General features: G+C 41.2%; 1 protein-coding gene across 2 annotated transcripts; it reads left to right on the top strand.

The window, feature by feature from the left end:
- The first annotated feature begins 3,059 nt into the window (after positions 1–3,059).
- capzb (capping actin protein of muscle Z-line subunit beta) lies at positions 3,060–17,494 on the top strand. Of its 2 annotated transcripts, XM_086292402.1 has the most exons (10): positions 3,060–3,307; positions 7,746–7,835; positions 10,276–10,397; positions 11,362–11,475; positions 11,564–11,705; positions 12,048–12,164; positions 12,265–12,330; positions 13,144–13,220; positions 14,719–14,821; positions 16,353–17,494. In XM_086292402.1, exons 1-10 carry the CDS (start codon positions 3,305–3,307, stop codon positions 16,371–16,373), a joined length of 855 nt encoding a protein of 284 aa, XP_086148528.1. In that variant the 5' UTR covers positions 3,060–3,304; the 3' UTR covers positions 16,374–17,494. The 2 variants fall into 2 exon arrangements, with proteins under 2 accessions (XP_086148528.1, XP_086148529.1); XM_086292403.1 differs by lacking the exon at positions 14,719–14,821 and having other exon boundaries at positions 3,064–3,307.
- Positions 17,495–18,274: the final 780 nt, after the last annotated feature.

Raw genomic sequence — 18,274 nt, 5'->3', positions numbered from 1 at the left:
TCCTTCACGGCTCCTTCAGTGTATGTGTTGTCCGGTAATAACACGTCAGTATTCCGGCTTTTGCCATTCACTTTCCTTTATCTTTTCATGCGTTTTCTTCTTTTTAGCTTTTATGAAATTAAAATTACAACTTTAAATTGTAATTACTTGGCGTGGTTTTTGTTTTGTTTTATTAATTGATCTACAATAAGGGCTGTCACTAAAGTTAGCTTCATGCCTGAGGTAAAGCCTTATCTCCCACAGAAGGACCTGGAAAAAGTTATTCGTGCTTTTTAATCACTTCCCGCCTGGACTACTGTAATTCCCTGGATTTTGGTATACAACAATCATATATCCTTCAGTTAGTCCAGAATTCACCAGCTCACCTTATACTGGTATTAAAAAACTTGAACCCAGCACACTGGGCCTGCCATTTCTTCATTGGCTCCCTTCATTGGAATTGATTTTTATATTTTATTACTCACATTTAAAGCTTTAAATGGACTGGCATCTTTGTATCTGTCAGAGCTGCTTCACATTCACACAATTATAAGAGCTCAGACGTCGTCTAACCAGTTCCTCCTATGCAAACTTAAAACAGAGAGGTGATCGAGCTTTTGCAGCAACAGCACCAGGTCTATACAATAACTCTCAAAATCCACACAGCTCAGACAGTAAACACATTTAAGTTGTTATTAGAAATGCATTTGTTCTCCTTGGCGTTGGGCTCCAGTGTGACATTCTTTTAGACAAATGCAATTTATTATTATTTTTTATTCTATTGTCTTTTAATGTTGGGTATTGTGCTCAAATTTTATGGATATTATTGTAGTTTATCTATATAAATACTATATACTTTTAAAGTGCAGCACTTTGATCAGCTCTGTTGTTTCAAAAGTGCTACATAACTACATTTGACCTTTGACTTTTTGATTTCTTAATCATTCAGTTAGACACAAACACTGTATTTGAGAAAAAGTTACTAAGAGTTTGTATCCGGCTTCATGTTGCAGCATATTTGCTATGATGTAAACAGTCCAAATTATTAACCTCTGAGTAATCACTGAGACATCTGTAAATGATGAAGACATTTTTTCTGGGTTATATTTGACCTTACCTTAAAACTTCCACTTTGATTAGTTGATTAGTCATCTCGCCCAAACGCATATGTGTGCAGGAAATTCTGCATGCATTCACAAAGTGTTGCACATCAGATGTGTGCAGGCCAGGGTTTTCAGTTTAATGCAACCACAATTAAAAGAAATAAACAAAGTTGCCACTGAAATTGGTTGCCCGTGTGATTAAATATGCTATGTGTTAAGTAAGAATTTAGCCTTTTTTCTTATTTTATTTTCTCAGAAACACCCTGTGTGTAACACTGATTGTTTATGCTGGAAGTGGAGCTGTTCCAAACACTCAGTAATATACAGATGTTAGTGAAGTTTGCAGGCAGGTTTCTAATTTGCAAACAAAATAGGATGTACGCAGCTTCTTTCTAGGGGGAGAACCTAGTTGGCATAATGTCATTATACGCAAAAGTCTTGACCCGCCCCCGGTTTCTTTATATTTTGTTTCCTTGGAGACACAGACTTTCTTATACATTTTTTAAAGTGTTCTTGACCAATAGCTCTCCAGGCTTTCTGAAGGTCTTTCAAAGTTTTTCTTTGGACACTGGCTGCTTTTTCGCTCATTTTCAGTCTAGTTTTTTCAGGGTGATGTTTATTTTCTTTGTTAAGCCACTTATCACTGACCTATGAATCAGTCAAGCATAAGGGAAGGACTCTTATGCTTGAATGATTCCGAAGACACAACACTGGGACGAACCAGTATTGTGTCTACAGACAACAGACAACTTAGCAAAGTACTGATTTTAAATTACATCTTTAGGCACTTTGTTGCTAGCAGCTTGTCACACATAAAGAAACAAAAACAAAAAAGAAATAAGAGCGATGCGTCTGGCCCTTCACTGGATCCATCTACTGTTCACTGAAGCCTCATCAGAAATGGTCTTAGTGGAAGCGTGGCTGTCAAGAAGTCAGTCTTAAGGAAGGGAAACAGGGACAAAGGGTTGCAGTGTGACTAATTATACAAGAACTGGACTGAAAATCAGTGGCAGTAGGTCTGAAGGGGTGATAAATCCAAATTTGAAATTTTGGGTTCAGGCTGTTGTGAGTATATACAGTATATACTTTTCTGTATGACAATTACTCCAAACACACTGAGTTGAATGTCCTTCAAGAAGCCCCGAGAACTATCCCTGAAGACTGCTTAAAGAAATAACAAGAAAGCTTGCCTAAGAGAGTTCAGACTGTGCTGAAATATAAAGTTGGTCATACCAAATATTGACTTTCAAGCTCGTCAGAAGAGCACAAACTCAGTTTTTGCCTTATATACTGTATCAGTATATAAGCTGAAACTCAGTTTCAATGAATAGCTGCATATATTTTTAATTTTCCCAGCAAAATATAGAGAAATTATGGGTGGCTCGAGACTTCTGCATAGTACGGTAACTCTCAGTATTACAAGTAATAATTATCAAAGGTGATCAGCTTGCCTTTACAGCAGTGCCCTTAGCATTAATAACTAACCGATTACCATACATATAGATATATATTAACTTCCATCACTATCATGCACTTGAAGAAACATTCAGATTATATTAAACTGAACAAAGGGCAATAAAATAAGACAAATGACATGAAAACAAAAACAAGTTAGGAGTGATTTTATTTTATAATAACTACTATTAAATATTTAAAGATATAACTTAATTTAAAAACATATAAAATTGCTCTTACCACTTAAGATTAATTGCACAAAAATAAAAGTGAGAAAGTAGTTCATAATAACTCACAGAAAAATAGAAATTAAGATCTGCTTTCTTGTTCATGAGACACTGTATACGTTAAACTTGCCGCCGCCTGCAGTCTCCGTGTTTTGGGGGTTTATTTTTTAACTCCCCCTCTGCTGCCATCTCTGACAGCACATTTACTACACCACTCCTCTCTTTCCATACTTGGCAATGCCTTTCTTGCTCCTTCGCTATTGGCTGCTGCAGAGAAAGGCCAGAGTGACCCGGACATGCAACCGGGGCCTGTTTTTGTGACTGCAGCCTCCTTCCTGTAGCCCGGTTGAGGAAGTGAATTTCGCTGACAGGGCTGGGTTCAGAGAGGGAGACGCGAACAAAACATCTTCATCACGGCTCTCAAAAAACATCAAAGCAACAAGAGACAAAAGGAGCGACCTGTTAAACCATAGTAAAGTTAGGGTGTACACTCATCGGTGAAGTCGTGCTCTCTCCTGCCCAGCTGAGACCGCCGCAGACATGGTAAGGGCCGCGTTCAGGCTGCTGGGAGAGATGGGGACGGGGCTGCTAACTGGAGGGAGGGGGGTGCTAAGCTAAGCTAGCGCTGGCTAGAGGCGCACGGTAGTAACCGGAGAGGAGCAGCAGATGATATAAATCATCGACGCATATTTAACTTGCACTGCTGGCAAAACTTGCGCTGAACTACCGGATGAGAATGAATTAGCTTCGTGGTTAAGCTAACTGCTGTTTCTTCCTGCTAGTTAGCTCATAGCTAGCCGGGCTACATGCCCCGTAGGCATAAAGTTAGCACAGGATGTTTTGGATTTAACACAAGTTGGTTAATAGTAATGGCGAAGGGTCCTAATATAACACACTGACACACGCCTGTGCACATACACTTACACACAGGCTAAAATAGCCAAGCGCCGGGATGCCTGTAGCTAAAATAAGACCGCTCGCTCCTCCTATTCCTAACCATGACAAGCTGTCAGCCTGATTTTCCCAGCCTTATAAGTTTGATCTTGACTGAGCTAATGGTTTCTCTGGAGGAGGCTATTACACCCAGTCCAAACAATCCATACCAACACAGCACTCACTGTTTACTCATTCCTTATTTTGGCTCATTCTCCTACGTTTTCAGCCCATATAGCAGTAGGCTTGCTTTAACTGGACCCGTATTTGTGCTTATCATATATATATATATATATATGCTTGACTTGACCACTTGTAAAATGGGCTTGCTCTGTCTTACACTGTTTATAAAAGCATTCGAAAAATGGGAAGAGCAGCTGTTTTTCTTCCACAGTCGCCTACTCTCCTCTTCCTCACCTCATCCATCCTGCCGGGCCCAGCCTCGCCGTTCCCCCCTGACCCTGAGGCTTGTTGGTCTGAGCTAGTGTTTACATGGAGACAGGAGCGCTGTTAAACACAGTGTCAAGAAGCACAGGTGTCTGATGGAACCTTCAGTTGAGAGAAACGTGAAACGAGGCAGAAATCATCTCGGAGGAGACAAAGTGGCCTGGGAAAATCTGCGTTAAAAAATTCTGTTACGTTCGGGTCGACCTTAAGGAAAAATATTTATGGATGGATTGAGGAGCTATGAGTAATGGATTATTAGGTTTACTCTCTTAAGGCTTTACTTGAGTGGTGATATTAGATTGTCTCACCTCTAGAAGCCTCTTTCGCTTCATGTTCAGTGTTTTCTGGCCGCCAAACACATATCATAAGCACGTTTTTGTTTGTAATGGATGTCAGGATCGAGGAATTGTAAAGTAAATCCATATATGTTAATGGATTTTAAGTAGGCATTATGAAACATGTTTAGCTAGATTGCTGAGTGGCAGTCAAAACATTGATCATTGTCTGATAAAGCCAGGCTGGAAGTGTTTGCGACAAAGCCAGTACCTTCTATGGAGAAGCTCGAAAAACATGTTTGGTCCTTTTTATTATCACACACTTAAAAAAAATTTCCGGCACATTCCCCCGAGTTTCATGTTGTGGCCGGTCCATCCACTGCTCTTCTCCAACATCCTGCTGTTCGCTGCATAGTTAAGGCAGAAAACCCCCTGGGGGTAAAAGCTATGTTATGTCAGTGCTCTGTGGTTATCACCATGTTCTTAATTTAGTTCTGAATGGTTTGCTTGGTGAAAGATAACTGTAGTGGTTTCCATTTCCCTAATCCTAAACCTGATGCACGACCAAGATGCTGTTTCAGGTTTCATTGTTTTCTTTTCTTTTTTAAAGGAACATATAAAGGTAACAACATGTGTTATTGCTAATACAACTGGATCTGCTGCTTCACACTGTAGTCGAAATGAGTCCACTTCAGTTCGGACTGTAGTAAAGACACTAAATTGATTTTGGTGCCTTTGGTTCTGCAGATAATGGCTACTGTGCACTGTTTTTGATCATTCTACTAAATGTACCTTTAGGCTGTGTATTGATTTAACCTTACTGTGAAGTTGTAGCCATCGTCTTACAAGCCAGATTGACAGAGAGATGAGAGGCATCTGTCTGACTCAGCTTGGTGGGGGATTGATTGCATCGCAGGCTCACTCTGCAGTACTTAATCAAAGGTTCCAATTACAAGGTTGGGGAAAAGAGAAAACCTTAGGAGTTTGGAAGAAGTGTAGATGCAAAGCGTAGTTGTACGCTTATCAGGCGAAAAGATGAAGATCCTTTGATCACGACGGCTTCATCAGTGCAGGATTTTCAAGGCTTCGATTATTCACCTTATTTTATTGTCGCATAAATCTGTCAGCTTGTGTGATTCAGACAAAGTTGATAATGGTCGTTTGGAGGTGGGTGGGGAGGGATTTTGTCATTGAATATCTGTATGTGTGTGGCAGGAACTGGATTAGAAAGTTTCTGTCCTGCCAGAACTTGAATGTGTGAAAGTTTCATCTGTGGCCAAATTCAAAGTCCAAGCAGCTAGCTTTACCTTTGGTCTCCCAACACATCCCAGTCTGCAGAAGCGGAGAAGTTCCTACATAAGATGTATAGTAAACAGCTGAGTCTTAAAAACTGAATTACCCGTAAGCAGTTAATTCCAAATAAAAACTGTACTGCACTGTCTCTTTACCTAAACCCTAAAGTAAAAGTTTGACTCGAATGATAAGGGTGGACCTGACCTTTAAATGCTACCCTACCACACTTCCTGTTGCCCCATGATGATGATTCTTTAACCAGGCTTCCCCTCCTTTGTTCCTACATGAAACTAATCAACCAAACACGAACCCTTGAACCACCACACAGCCTAGATAACTTTCAAGCTTGTGCACTGAGGTGCTGTAACTATAACCCCTAACCCTAAATGAAGCTTTTCTTTTCACAACTCTCTGCAAGGTGCTCACATGACAAATCATGAGAGATGTTCAGTCTACTGAGCTGGAAAGTTGTGTGTCTGTATTCTAGCAGTGTGGTAAAAGGTTTTCCTGCAAGGGTGTGAGGGTTTCCTGCATGGCAACTGCAGTCGTACCCGTGTACAGAATGTAGCAGGACTTTTATTACCGTGCTGTGGTGGAGACACTGATGAGGGTACAGTGTGGTTGCTTTGTTTACTCAAGCATGAGGGTGCGTATTTATACTTCTCTGCGTAATACAGCTACTCAGTTAATGTGAGTCTCTGTAAGTTTGCAGAGCTGATTCATTTTTTTTAAGTTGTGCTTTTAAGTAACATTTTAATTACCACAGCAGAGCATTTCTTTATTAAATGGAACCTGCTTTTTTCCCCCAACCCCCAATATTAGACTTGTATTCGCCATTTACCTGTTTTGGCTCATCTCACTTTCTTCTGATTGGCTGTCCCCCACAAACAGAAGGATTTAACAGCAGATGAATGGAGGCTGTGTGCTTTAAGACAATGCTATTCTCTTCTTAATGATGCACAGCTACAAATAGAAAAAAAAAACTGTCTGAAACTTTTGACCTTTTGGCCCCTGAATAATTTGTTGGCCCTATTTAACATGAGCATCTGCTTTTGGAGCAATGTGTCATCCCTGCACGCCATTGTTGGACATTCAGAAACCCATTCTCGTGAATATATTATTGAGATGAATCTGCAGTGCATGAAGAGGTGTTAGCTGATCTTAAGATGACAGATTGAGTATGTTGGGTTTTTTTGGGTTTTTTTTTTAAGTTTATTTCCTTCAAAGAAATTCTGTGTTACAAACCCGCGGACTTTGGTTAACACAGGCTGCTAAAGTGTATCATCCAGAAAACAAAGACCATGTCAGGAATTCAAACTTGCCTCGGTGTCTGTGGGAAGAGATGAAGTTACAGGAAGAGTTCAGGTGATCCTTCCAGTCAGCACTGCCTGTAAAATCTAAGTTTTCCTCTTTAACTGTTAGTAGCTGTGCTTTTGGCACAGAAAAAGACAAATACTGTAAATGTCCTTTCACTTGGTTTGGGCCCCAGGAAGACTAGCAACCACTGTTGTGGAAGCTAATGGGGTTCCTTATAAATAAACAAATGTAAAAGGTTAGCTGTGGTGAACTTACAGTACCAAATCTGCAACATGCAGAAACGTAACATGCTTGGATGCAGTCCTTGAAGAAACCAGCAGTTAGTTTGGCACTGATGATGCTTTGCGTTGGTCAGATTAGTTGAAAAGTCGGCCAGAAGGGGGAAGAGTGACAGCAGAGCTCCGCTCGAAAAGAGAGTGCAGAAATCTAGGCGATGAAAAACTACGTCATGAGCAGTACAGACGGTCGCTGCAGTGGACACTTTTCATAGTTTTAACACTCAGTTTCACTTCAGTTTCGTGGAACAACTTAGCTCTCTTCAGTGGTGACCAAGAGAAGCCCGCAGACCACCAATGTTAGTTTAATGTTAAAAAACCCCACACAATCTGTGTCTTGTTTATTCTCTATAGCACAAACATTTTGTTTTGAATTCATTTTTTAACTGTGATCTAATGTTACAGTGCAGTAAGCCGTTGTCTCTGCTGGTTGTTTTTCAGAATGACCAGCAGCTGGATTGTGCTCTGGACCTGATGAGGCGTCTGCCTCCTCAGCAGATCGAGAAGAACCTCAGTGACCTCATTGACCTGGTGAGTTACTGTCTGATTCACAACTGAGAGTGAAATCTGTTCTTCTCCAGAGTGTCTCTGTATTTAGTCTAAAAATTTCCCATGAATGGACAAGTCACTTATTAAACTTTAGATAACTTTTACTTCTAAGGTTGAATAATTTGTTAGGTACACCACAACTGCCTGTTAACGCAGCTGTCTAAGCAGCTATTTACACGGACACTTTGTTGATTCCAGTCGTCAGAGAAGAGACTGCTTTAGGAACTTAAATAGCTACTCATTACAACAAAGGTTTGCAGAGGAGCTCTGATTTATTTATTTATTTTTGTGTGTGTGTGGTGTGTGTAATGTTTTTTTTTTTGTTTGTTTTTTTTTTAAACCTACAGCAGCAGAAGACCACACTGGGTGCTAATTGTCAGCTAAGAACAGGAAACTGAGGCTACAGTTCACACAGGCTCACCAAAGTTTAACAATACAAGACTAGATAAACATTTCTTGCTCTGAAGAATGTTGATTTCTGCTTCAACATTCAGATGTTAGGGTCAGACTTCCTGCAACAACATAAAAGCTTGGACCCTTGCTGCATTGTATCAACAGTTCAGGCTGTCGGTGGTGGTGTAATAGTGTGGGGGTTTATCTTGGCATATTTAAGGCCCCTTTGTACCAACTGATCGTTGTTTAAATTACAGCCTAACTGAGAATTTTTCCTGTCCAACCTTGTCCATCCTTTCATAACCACATTTTACCCATCGTCTCATGGCTGCTTCCAGCTACATAGAACACCATGGAACTGAGCTCAGATCATCTCAGACTGGTTTCTTCAACATAACAATGAGTGCTCTGTATTCAAATGGCCTCTGCAGTCATCAGATCTCAGTCCAAGAATAGAGCAACTATGGGATGTGGTGGAAAAGGAGATTTGCATCATGGACATACACACGAGAAATAAGCAGCACCTATCACGTCAACTGCTGTCGTGTCAGTATGGATGAAAATCTCTGAGGATATGTTTCCAGCACCTTGTTGAATCTCTGCCACGAAGTATTAAAGGACTTCGGAAGGCAAAAGAGGGTCCAACCCAGGCTATGCCTAATAAAATGGCTGGTGAATATAAATAGTAGTATTAGTAATGTGCTAATAACAATTTATTATGGATTTGTTTTATCAAGCTACCATAAAATGTCAGTCGGTCTGATTTGGGAAAAGGTCTTTCAAATAATCGCATGTCTTAAAGTATTTGCATATCTCTATATGTGGTATTTATTTTCATATTATACAAGTGAGTTTTGCTGCACACCACTGTATTATCTGGGTAACTGATACTATTTTCAGCATTTTAAAAAGGGTTTAATCATATTTGTTCAGAGTGGAAGTAGCCACACCAAAGAGGAAAAACTTCTGCTTGTGTGATAGTTATTACTTCCCCCCCCTGCAGTTTTCTGTATTTGAAGTTGGTCGAGTTACTCGGCGCATTTTAACAACAGTCTCAGCTAAAGCTGACAGGTTATAACTGGACACAAATCAAATCACACTTGTGCCTCTGTTTGCATTGCACCTTATTTTTGTGGGTATATCCGTACCCTTTCAGCCAGACTCCCCACCTGCTCAACTTCCTCTTCTCTCACCTTTAACCCTTCTCCCCCACCCACCCGGACATCTGTTCTTTCCTTACCCTATGACCACTGTGGCTGGTTGTTAGTGATTATTATCACAGCTGTCAATCACTTCTGCTGCCAGGCACCTTTAGGCTCAGTCCCTTCGCCAACTCTTCCACGTAATCATCTGAAATCACCTCTCTCTTTCCGCCTCCTCTTCTCCTCTCTGACCACCCCCCACCCTCACCACTACATGCTCTTCCCACTGGATTTTGTCCACCCTTGTTTGGCTTGTCTCAGCCAGTCTAGGCTGCCAGGTGTGTGTGCGTGCGTGTGTTTGTGTGTGTGTGTTTGTTCAGGGGTATGGGGCTTTTTTTTTGGCCTGGGTAACAGGCGCTCCTTTGTGTCTATGCGCTGATGCAGGAACGCATAGCAAAGGGACTCCATGTCAGTCTGTGAGAACTAATTTGTACCCCCTTATCCTGCAGATATTATGTTTCCCAATGATATTTTATTCCGTCTCCTCTCAGTAACCTCTGCTTATGGGGTGAAACTGGAATGTGAGCGAAAGATGAGAACTTAAAAGTATGTTTTCATCTACAATGAGAAGATCACATGACGTGATCCTCTGTGTTTTGTTAGACTGTTCCTCCACGTATCAGTGATTTTTTTTTTCTTCTCTCCAAGCTGGTATCTGTTCTAGGAAGGCTAATTTTACCAAAACACCCTTTCATGTCTCTTGAGTACTCTCACGTCATACGGAACATACTTTATGAAATGTTTGAGGGGTTTAGATGCTCTGCAGCTGCTGTAATTAATCATCTGTGGTCATGTACTGAGCTTTTTCTCCCCATGTTTGCATCCAGGTGCCCAGTCTGTGTGAGGACCTCCTCTCCTCTGTGGACCAGCCCCTAAAGATCGCACGAGACAAAGTGGTGGGGAAAGACTATCTGCTCTGTGATTACAACCGAGACGGCGACTCCTACAGGTAGCGGTCATAGCTGGATTTTAGCCCACTCAAAGGAACATACGCTGCAGACTGTGGGGTAAAAATGGGGATATTTTGTTGGGCTGCCTTTAGCTTTAATGGTGGCACAAGTTCGCTGTGATTGTTGAGCTTAAGCAATGTCAGAAGATATATTTCTATCTAGAGTTTCATTCATTTCTTCACCAAGATCTTTTGATCATGGTGGAAGAGTCAGACTACTGCGTAAAATCGTCTCTACCACAACCAAAATATTCTCAGTGGGGTTAAAGTCTGGACTCTGTGGTGGCCAATCCACACATGAAAATTATTTCCCATCCACCCTGAGCCTCTCTCTTCCCAAGGCTCTTATCCATTTGCTCAGGTATCTCCGGGTTCTGATGTTTTGTTTTTGCCAGGCAGTGTCTGTTATAATCAGTATAGTGCTGAGGTAGAACAAATGAAATTTCAGTTTTTGTCTGTCACGCTAAAAGGCAACAAAATGTCCACGTTTCCAAGAACGCACATTTTTCAGTTTGTCTTAATAAAAAAATCGTAATAAAACCAGCACATTATTTAGCTCTGTTTTAGATTTAAAGCTTAATACATAAAAATTCAAGAATTAAACCTGATTTATTATAATTTTTTCAAAATATTTGACAAATTTGCACCATGTAAAGTCAATGTAACAGCAACCCATTTGATAGAGGTTCATGACGGTATCATGGGCATTGAGAGAAAGATCAAATTAAGTATAAAATGAATTTTTAAAAAAATGTCTTCATACTTTAACTTATGCTTCACCTATATGAGGACCGTGAACTTAACCTCCTTTGATGTTTGGACCTTTGCTTGTGTAATGCAAGCTTAAGGTTTCACTTCAAGCAGGTCACTGTTTTCACTTTTAAACACTAGTATCACAAGTATGTTTCTAACAGCTAAATTTAATATATACCTCTGTCTAAAATCTGAATGTTTCATTCCTCAGATCCCCGTGGAGTAATAAGTATGAACCTCCCATTGAAGACGGCGCAATGCCTTCAGCCCGCCTGAGGAAACTCGAGGTTGAGGCAAACAATGCCTTCGATCAGTACAGAGACCTGTAAGTGCCAGAGAAGAAATCTAATGTGGAGTGTTTGATAACCTGTCATTTTCAGCCTCTTGTGACATCTGATGTCTGTGTTATTCAGGTACTTTGAAGGTGGGGTTTCCTCCGTGTACCTCTGGGATTTGGATCACGGCTTTGCAGGAGTTATTCTCATTAAGAAGGCTGGAGATGGATCCAAGAAGATCAAAGGGTGCTGGGACTCCATTCATGTGGTGGAGGTGCAGGTGAGAAGCAGATGAATGAAGCTGTTTGATATTTTACAGGCTTGTTTGATATTTAGCAGCTGTACCATTGTCAGCCAGGAGAGCTTCTAGCATCCAGGACACTGTTGCCAGATTGAAGATGCTTTTGCATGACTGTCTGGAGTTTAGGGTTAAAACTAAGCTTTTAGTGCACTTACGGTAATGGACTGGGTTGACAGCAGCTCGAGTAGTTGTCTTTCCTCGCTCAGCTCCATGTGCCACACGCACAGCAGAGCTTCACAAACATGCACCATTATCTTTTCTGGATGGTAACATGTTGTCATGTTTTGCATAATTGCTTGTTGCCTCTGTTTTTGCAAACAGGAGAAGTCCAGTGGCCGTACCGCTCACTACAAACTCACCTCCACTGTCATGCTGTGGCTCCAGACAACGAAAACTGGCTCCGGTACCATGAACCTCGGCGGCAGCCTTACAAGACAGGTAGCGTGTTGAACTAAACGGCTGATTGGTCCTCTCATGGTATAGGGATGAATTAATTAACTGAACGTGGTATCTCTTTTTTTCTCCGTTTTTTAAACAGATGGAGAAAGACGAGACGGTTGGAGAGTCCTCACCCCACATCGCTAACATCGGCCGCCTCGTTGAAGTCAGTAAAACCGTCGACTTAATTTCCTTCCCTCTCCTTGTCTGAAGCAGCGATACTGCTAAAAGCCGTAAAATGACTGCAGTGTGTTTCTCCTGAATCAGTCTCCTATGCAGGACTCTGCATGACTTCAAAAGTCATGTGATAAACAAGCTAATCCAGCAGCTTACTTGTGTTTTGCTCTCTTGCAATGCCTCTTTTTGCAATTGCCAGTCTTACTGCTGTTCAAGTAAAGACTTAAAACGGCGCAAAAGTGGTTATGAAACCGACTAAGAGGAAGCCTTTGCATTAGCATACCACAGTGCTACTTCACATTGCTGATAGAAAGTGAATCATAGGAGTCCTGTGTTGGGTGCATATACAGGGAGTACAAGTGTAAAAAGTGGTTTGAAATGGCCATGGCTTTGTTGCAGCTGTGTGAAATTTTGTAGTGTTGATGGATAAGATTCAGTTTCAGTTTCGTGACATCTCGATTGTGATATCTTTGTATATTTGCATGTAACAGGTTCTGCGGGAATATTTTTGGGGACTTTTTTTTTTTTTTTTTTTGCATAAGCAGTTCACAAGTAAAATCCTTAACATGCATCATAGACAGTAAGCCACAGTCACAGTGGTGGTGAGTGCTTCATTCTTCACTCTTGATTTACTGTTTTTTCACATTCAGCAGAGGAAAATCCCTTCGCTACACAGGACATTACAAAACCTGTCATACTTTACATCGCTGTCACACAACTCCATGTTCACGAAGTCAAGCTTTTAAGAATCAAATAGAAGAATAGAACTAGCAGTTATAATGCATTCATATTGTTTTTCTAGGATATGGAGAATAAGATCCGCTCCACACTGAATGAAATCTACTTTGGGAAGACCAAGGACATCGTCAACGGCCTGAGGTACTGCTGCATTAGCTCTCTACATCATGGGATCATGTTTTCTTCCACAGCACTTCCAGTCAGCAGCTCAGACGACAGATGTTGTCTCACCTCCTGTGTTTCAGTCTCAACCCTGTATCTGATTATTTGAGTCTGCTTTTGCTGCCCCTCGTCTCAGCTGCATTTCGTCTTCTTTTCACTACACCTGCTCTTTCCCTGTGCCTAGAGATGGATGCTCGATACTGACGCTGTGTCAAGCTTATAAATTGCAGATCTTTGGAAGCACTGCTCCAAAGTGTGGTTCAAATCACCAACACTGTGGGTAACTGAGGTTTAGCTGTGTTTCACCCCAATTTCAATGAGTGGCTTACAGGGGCTTTATACTTTCGTACGTGTGATATAACCGAAGATCCCTCTGAAAACCCACAATGTAACATCCGCCATAATTTGATGTGCATCTTTCTGGTAATGTAACTACATGCTGCATTGAAGCATCCTGAAACTATTGAGATTGGCCTACTGCATTCCTCCTATGCATTTTTTTTTTTTTTTGCCCCAGTGTTTGAATTTATCAGTAAGAGAATAATAATTGTCTCTTTATAAGGAATAATAATCATAGTCTCAATATAGAGGACAATCACTGATCACAACAAAGAGCAGAGACCCAGAAGACAGAAAAGTTCAATTTTTTCGTTTATTACTATCGCATAAAACACTTGGACATGACCACAAGGTAATTCGCAAAACACACTAGAATGAAGGCCAATCGTGATGTTGTAGGCAAAGATTCACTGCCATTTGCCTGCTGCTTGCGGGTTTGACCGTGTGTAGAACAAACCCGATTACGTCACAAACTCCTTGAACGTTTTTAAGCCATCATCATTAGCAGCTGATGCAGCTCAGGACTCAACAGATTGTAGAGACCTTTTGACAGTCAGGTTAGTGAAACTCTCGGTGCCCACAGAGGAACTGCTGGTGCCACAAAAGATTCCTCGCTGATGCAGTTATTCCAAGGACACAAGATCCATTTGTTTATTGGCCGCAAAAAACGGCTGCAAAACAAATCTTGTTCTTCATTCTTCAAATCGATTCTTCATAATCCACAAACATTGGCTACGTGGTACATGCTTTCAGTTCATTTCACAGTAGATTAATCATTTTCCACAACAACATGGTGCTTACAGTAGCCTGTCTACAAAGTAGGCGACATTCAAGTCCACAAAATATGTGGAATCAACATAGCGTTTTTTCATAAACTGTTTTTGTTGTGCATTGTCCTGAATTAGTACTAAACTTAAACGGCGTCACCGTGGAGATGGGTGTTTCATTGTTAAAAAACACAGTCACTCAATACAGTTCTGTCACAACTGCTTTGAACATTTCAGTCCTTTCCTCAACTGCTCCTGTCCTTTTTTTTGTTGCTGCCCTTTGTACCACATTTCCACTATCAGTGTCTCTCCTCCTCTTTAATCCCTCTGTCACCTCTCCTCCCTTGCTGCCTCTCCCCTCTGTGCTCCAGATCTATTGAGTCTTTGCGTGACAATCAAAAGTACTGGCAGCTCCAAAAGGAGCTGTCACAGGTGCTCACCCAGCGACAGACCTCCTTTGAGAAGGGGTCAAAGGTACAACCTAGCATGGAGAAGTTTGTCTATGTGGGTGTGTCTATCTTTGTCTTAAGGTTTATGACATAACCTCAATAACACTGACAATTGATCCTTACAGTTTCTGTTAATCATTATTTGCTGGGAGAGTTAGTCTTTGATCGGATGGAACAGCAGTGAAAGAGGTTTCATGGGGAAGTAGAGCAGCAAATGTAAAAACAGGAACAGGCTGTTAAGAGTGAAGGCTGACATTCAAAGGGAAATGAAGATATGTACAGAAAAAAAATTAAAGCACCTTTTCCCCCCTCAAATTGTTTACGTATGTGCACTGTTAGAAGTTTGAATGATCGTGTAGTGTTGAAGATCAAAAGGCTGTATTGCAAGTTTTGTTTATCTTTGTGTTCAACAGCTGATTTCTGACAGAGTAGCATACTAACCAAGTCAGAGTATTCAAATGACTCACCCGGGTGTTGTTTTGCACTTTGCTACCCTAATACGGTTTTTCTAAGATGCCGTGTTTACTCAGCGTGTAGCACTGAAAACACTGTGTGTGAAAGCACAGCACTGTAAAGAAAACAGGAAATGGATGATTAACGGGGTGGCATCTTCAGAAGAAGGCAGAATAAGTGGATATGTTCACATACACTCACCCGGAGGCTTTATTAGGCGCACCTTGCTACTGCTGGGTAGGACACCACTTTTTTGCTTGAAGTCTTGTGGCATGGTCCATGTTGACATGATTGCATCACACAGTTGCTGCAGATTTGCTGGCTGCACATACATGATGTGACCACCACGACCTATAGGAGCTCTATTGTATTGAGATCTGGTGACTGTGTACGTATTGTGCGATGATTTGAGCTTTGCAACATGGTGTGTTATTCTGCTGGAAGCAGCCACCAGAAGATGGGTACACTGTGGTTATAAAGGGATGGACTTTGCCAGTAATAGTACTCGGGTAGACTGTGGTGTGTTCCGAGATGCTCCTCTGCATACTTTGGTCATAATGAGTAGTTATTTGAATTACTGTTGTCTTCCTGTCACCTCAAAACAGTCTGTGAATTGTCTTATTTATCTCTTAGTTTTTCATTATTCTCTGTAAACCCTAGAGATGGTTGTGCAGGTAGATCAGGGGTTTATAAAATATTCCAACTTTGCTGTGATGTGATTGGCTCATTTAGGTATTTACTTTAAAGAGCAGTTGAAGAGGTTTGGTGTTCGGTGAGTGTAAAATATAAATTTGTCAGGGTCATAATAAAGCTGCAACTGCATGACGACAACTGACTTTAACGGGTGGTTATGTGTGCAGTGTGTAAACAGCTAACATGTTGTCATAACCATATGAAATCTCTCTGTGGTGAGACATAAAAAGGTCTCCCCACAGAGAGGAAGACTTGAATTGTTACTAATAAATTTCCTACAGCCCGAGTGTTTCTGTCTCACTGGAGAAACTTTTTCGAGCCCTTTGATGTTTTCTTGTTTGATTTTTTTTTTTAATTTTTTGCTCCCACTGACTTTTCTCACCTTGTTTTTTGGTGTCTCCTCCACACAGGAGTGTGCAGACTCTGGCTGACAAGTCAAAGCAGGATGCTCTGAAGGTCGACCTGATGGAGGCGCTCAAACGCAAACATAACAGCTAGAGATGCTACTGTTGTTTTCTTCTGTCTCTCTGTTTCTCTCTCTGCCTCATCCCTGCCATCTTTTCTCTGTTTCTTTATGTCTCTTCCTCCATGCCTGTTTCAGTGCTGCACTCTTGTTTATTTGTGGAAAAATAAAAAAGGAGAAATGCTTAGCTTTTTTTTTTTTTCTTTTTTTTTGTCTGGTTGTTTTCATGCATCTCATCTGCCATGAAGCCATTCACTCACGCTCTGTTTGTCTTCGCCCCTCTCTCTCTCTCTCTCTCTCTCTCTCTCTCCCCCCCCCCCTCCCTCCCATGTTATGAATATGATAGTATTACCACGGTTAATGATAATCTCAAGGGTCACTCTAATAATAATCCCTGATGTTCTCACAGCTGATATGTCCTCAGTCGATTTGTAACGAGCGACTCTGGCCCTGCTCTTCCTCTGTGACGAGGACACAGACTGTGCAGTAGGTGGTGGAGGCTTGGCAGTGGTGTCATTATGTTCATCAAATTATATTCTTGCATCTATCTTTTTTTTTCCTATGACACCCCCCCCCCACCCAACCCAAACCCAAATATATTTGTATAGAATTAAAACTGTCCATGTATATCAAGTGGTTATTCTTCTGGGCGATATAAACGGTGCAAAGACGAGGGCGGCCTTTCTGTGTGAGCAAGAACGTTTTTACACTTTATTTCCACTCTGTCCACATGCATGAGAGCCTTTGTGGAGCTGCAGAGGGTGGAAATGAAAACTTCTCAAACATAGGGATGGACTGTTATTATCGCCGGGTACACCCTCGTCATAATCAACTCCCCTCACACACACACACACACTGTATAATATGACAGTTTGCTTCCCCTTTGTTCAGCCTGTTAACGTCTTCTCTATCCTCACCTATTATGTCTTTGTTGGGGGTCACAGTTTGTCTTGGTGTCACAGTGGAAACCTTTGTTTCCATTTTGGAGGGGAATCTTTGTAATTTTTTTTTTGTTTGTTTTTATTTTGTAAAGCTTATGACTCATATTGTATTAGAGCCTCCAGCAACAATAAAAATTGTAAAAAGCTACTTGCTTGTTTTAATTTCATTCCTTTGTATGAATGTGATGGTTGGGTGGCTGTGGCTCAGGTGGTACAGCGGTTGGAGGATCGATTTCACAGCTATTCCAGTCTACGTGTAAAATGTATCAAGTGTCGTTGGGGACCCCAGTGTATCCACCGGAGTGTGTGTTCACCAACGTGAGATAAAGCGCGCGTGTGTGAAAGTGTAGGTCTGCTAACAGGGGTAAAGTTAGCTTGATTGTTGCTAATGCAATCATTAATGAATATCGAGGAGCTATTTGCACTGATAGGCTAAAAGCATTTTATGATTTTTGGTATGTAGCTTATAGTTGAAGTTGTATAACTTCATCTGCTAAAAATAATACCAAACTGTTTGAGTATTTATTGTAGCAGTGTCATTGTGTTTTTACAGCCTTGTCCTGTAAAAACATACAGTATCATCCTGTAAAATCTGATCTTGTGATGGCCTAAAATGGTTTAGCTTGTAAAATTAGCAGTCAAGTTTGAGTGCAATATAGCATGAGTTGGATTCATATTCCTGATCCCAATCATTGTTTTAGCCCTCTGCCTGGATCTGCATTTGATGCAAAGGAACGATGGATACCCCCTTGATCAGGGACCTTGTCTCCGCCACACCTTCAAAAGTGACAGGTTTGTAGCCAATCAGACCAGTCTAATTGTGTCAGCTCTTTGAAAGCCCACCACAGCTGAGTTGTGAATGAAGCTCTCCAACATTTTGCTGCACACACTGAAGGATGTCATTGTCCTTACGACACAGAGCCTGTTA

The sequence above is a fragment of the Aulonocara sp. 'chitande type north' Nkhata Bay genome, linkage group LG5 (assembly GCF_057382095.1).
Source record: "Aulonocara sp. 'chitande type north' Nkhata Bay isolate Kocher_YH1m ecotype deep benthic linkage group LG5, A_spYH_male_GT1.1, whole genome shotgun sequence".
NCBI classification, from domain to species: Eukaryota; Metazoa; Chordata; class Actinopteri; order Cichliformes; family Cichlidae; genus Aulonocara; species Aulonocara sp. 'chitande type north' Nkhata Bay.
The sequence above is the reverse complement of the archived record's forward strand: the minus strand, read 5'-3'. Positions and strand labels throughout refer to the sequence as shown.

What these genes read in the sequence shown, in the direction of transcription:
- capzb (XM_086292402.1), top strand. An exon ending in TTCGATCAGTACAGAGACCT is followed by an intron (nt 11,476 to 11,563) that starts GTAAGTGCCAGA and finishes TGTGTTATTCAG; the next exon opens with GTACTTTGAAGGTGGGGTTT. An exon ending in TTCATGTGGTGGAGGTGCAG is followed by an intron (nt 11,706 to 12,047) that starts GTGAGAAGCAGA and finishes TTTTGCAAACAG; the next exon opens with GAGAAGTCCAGTGGCCGTAC.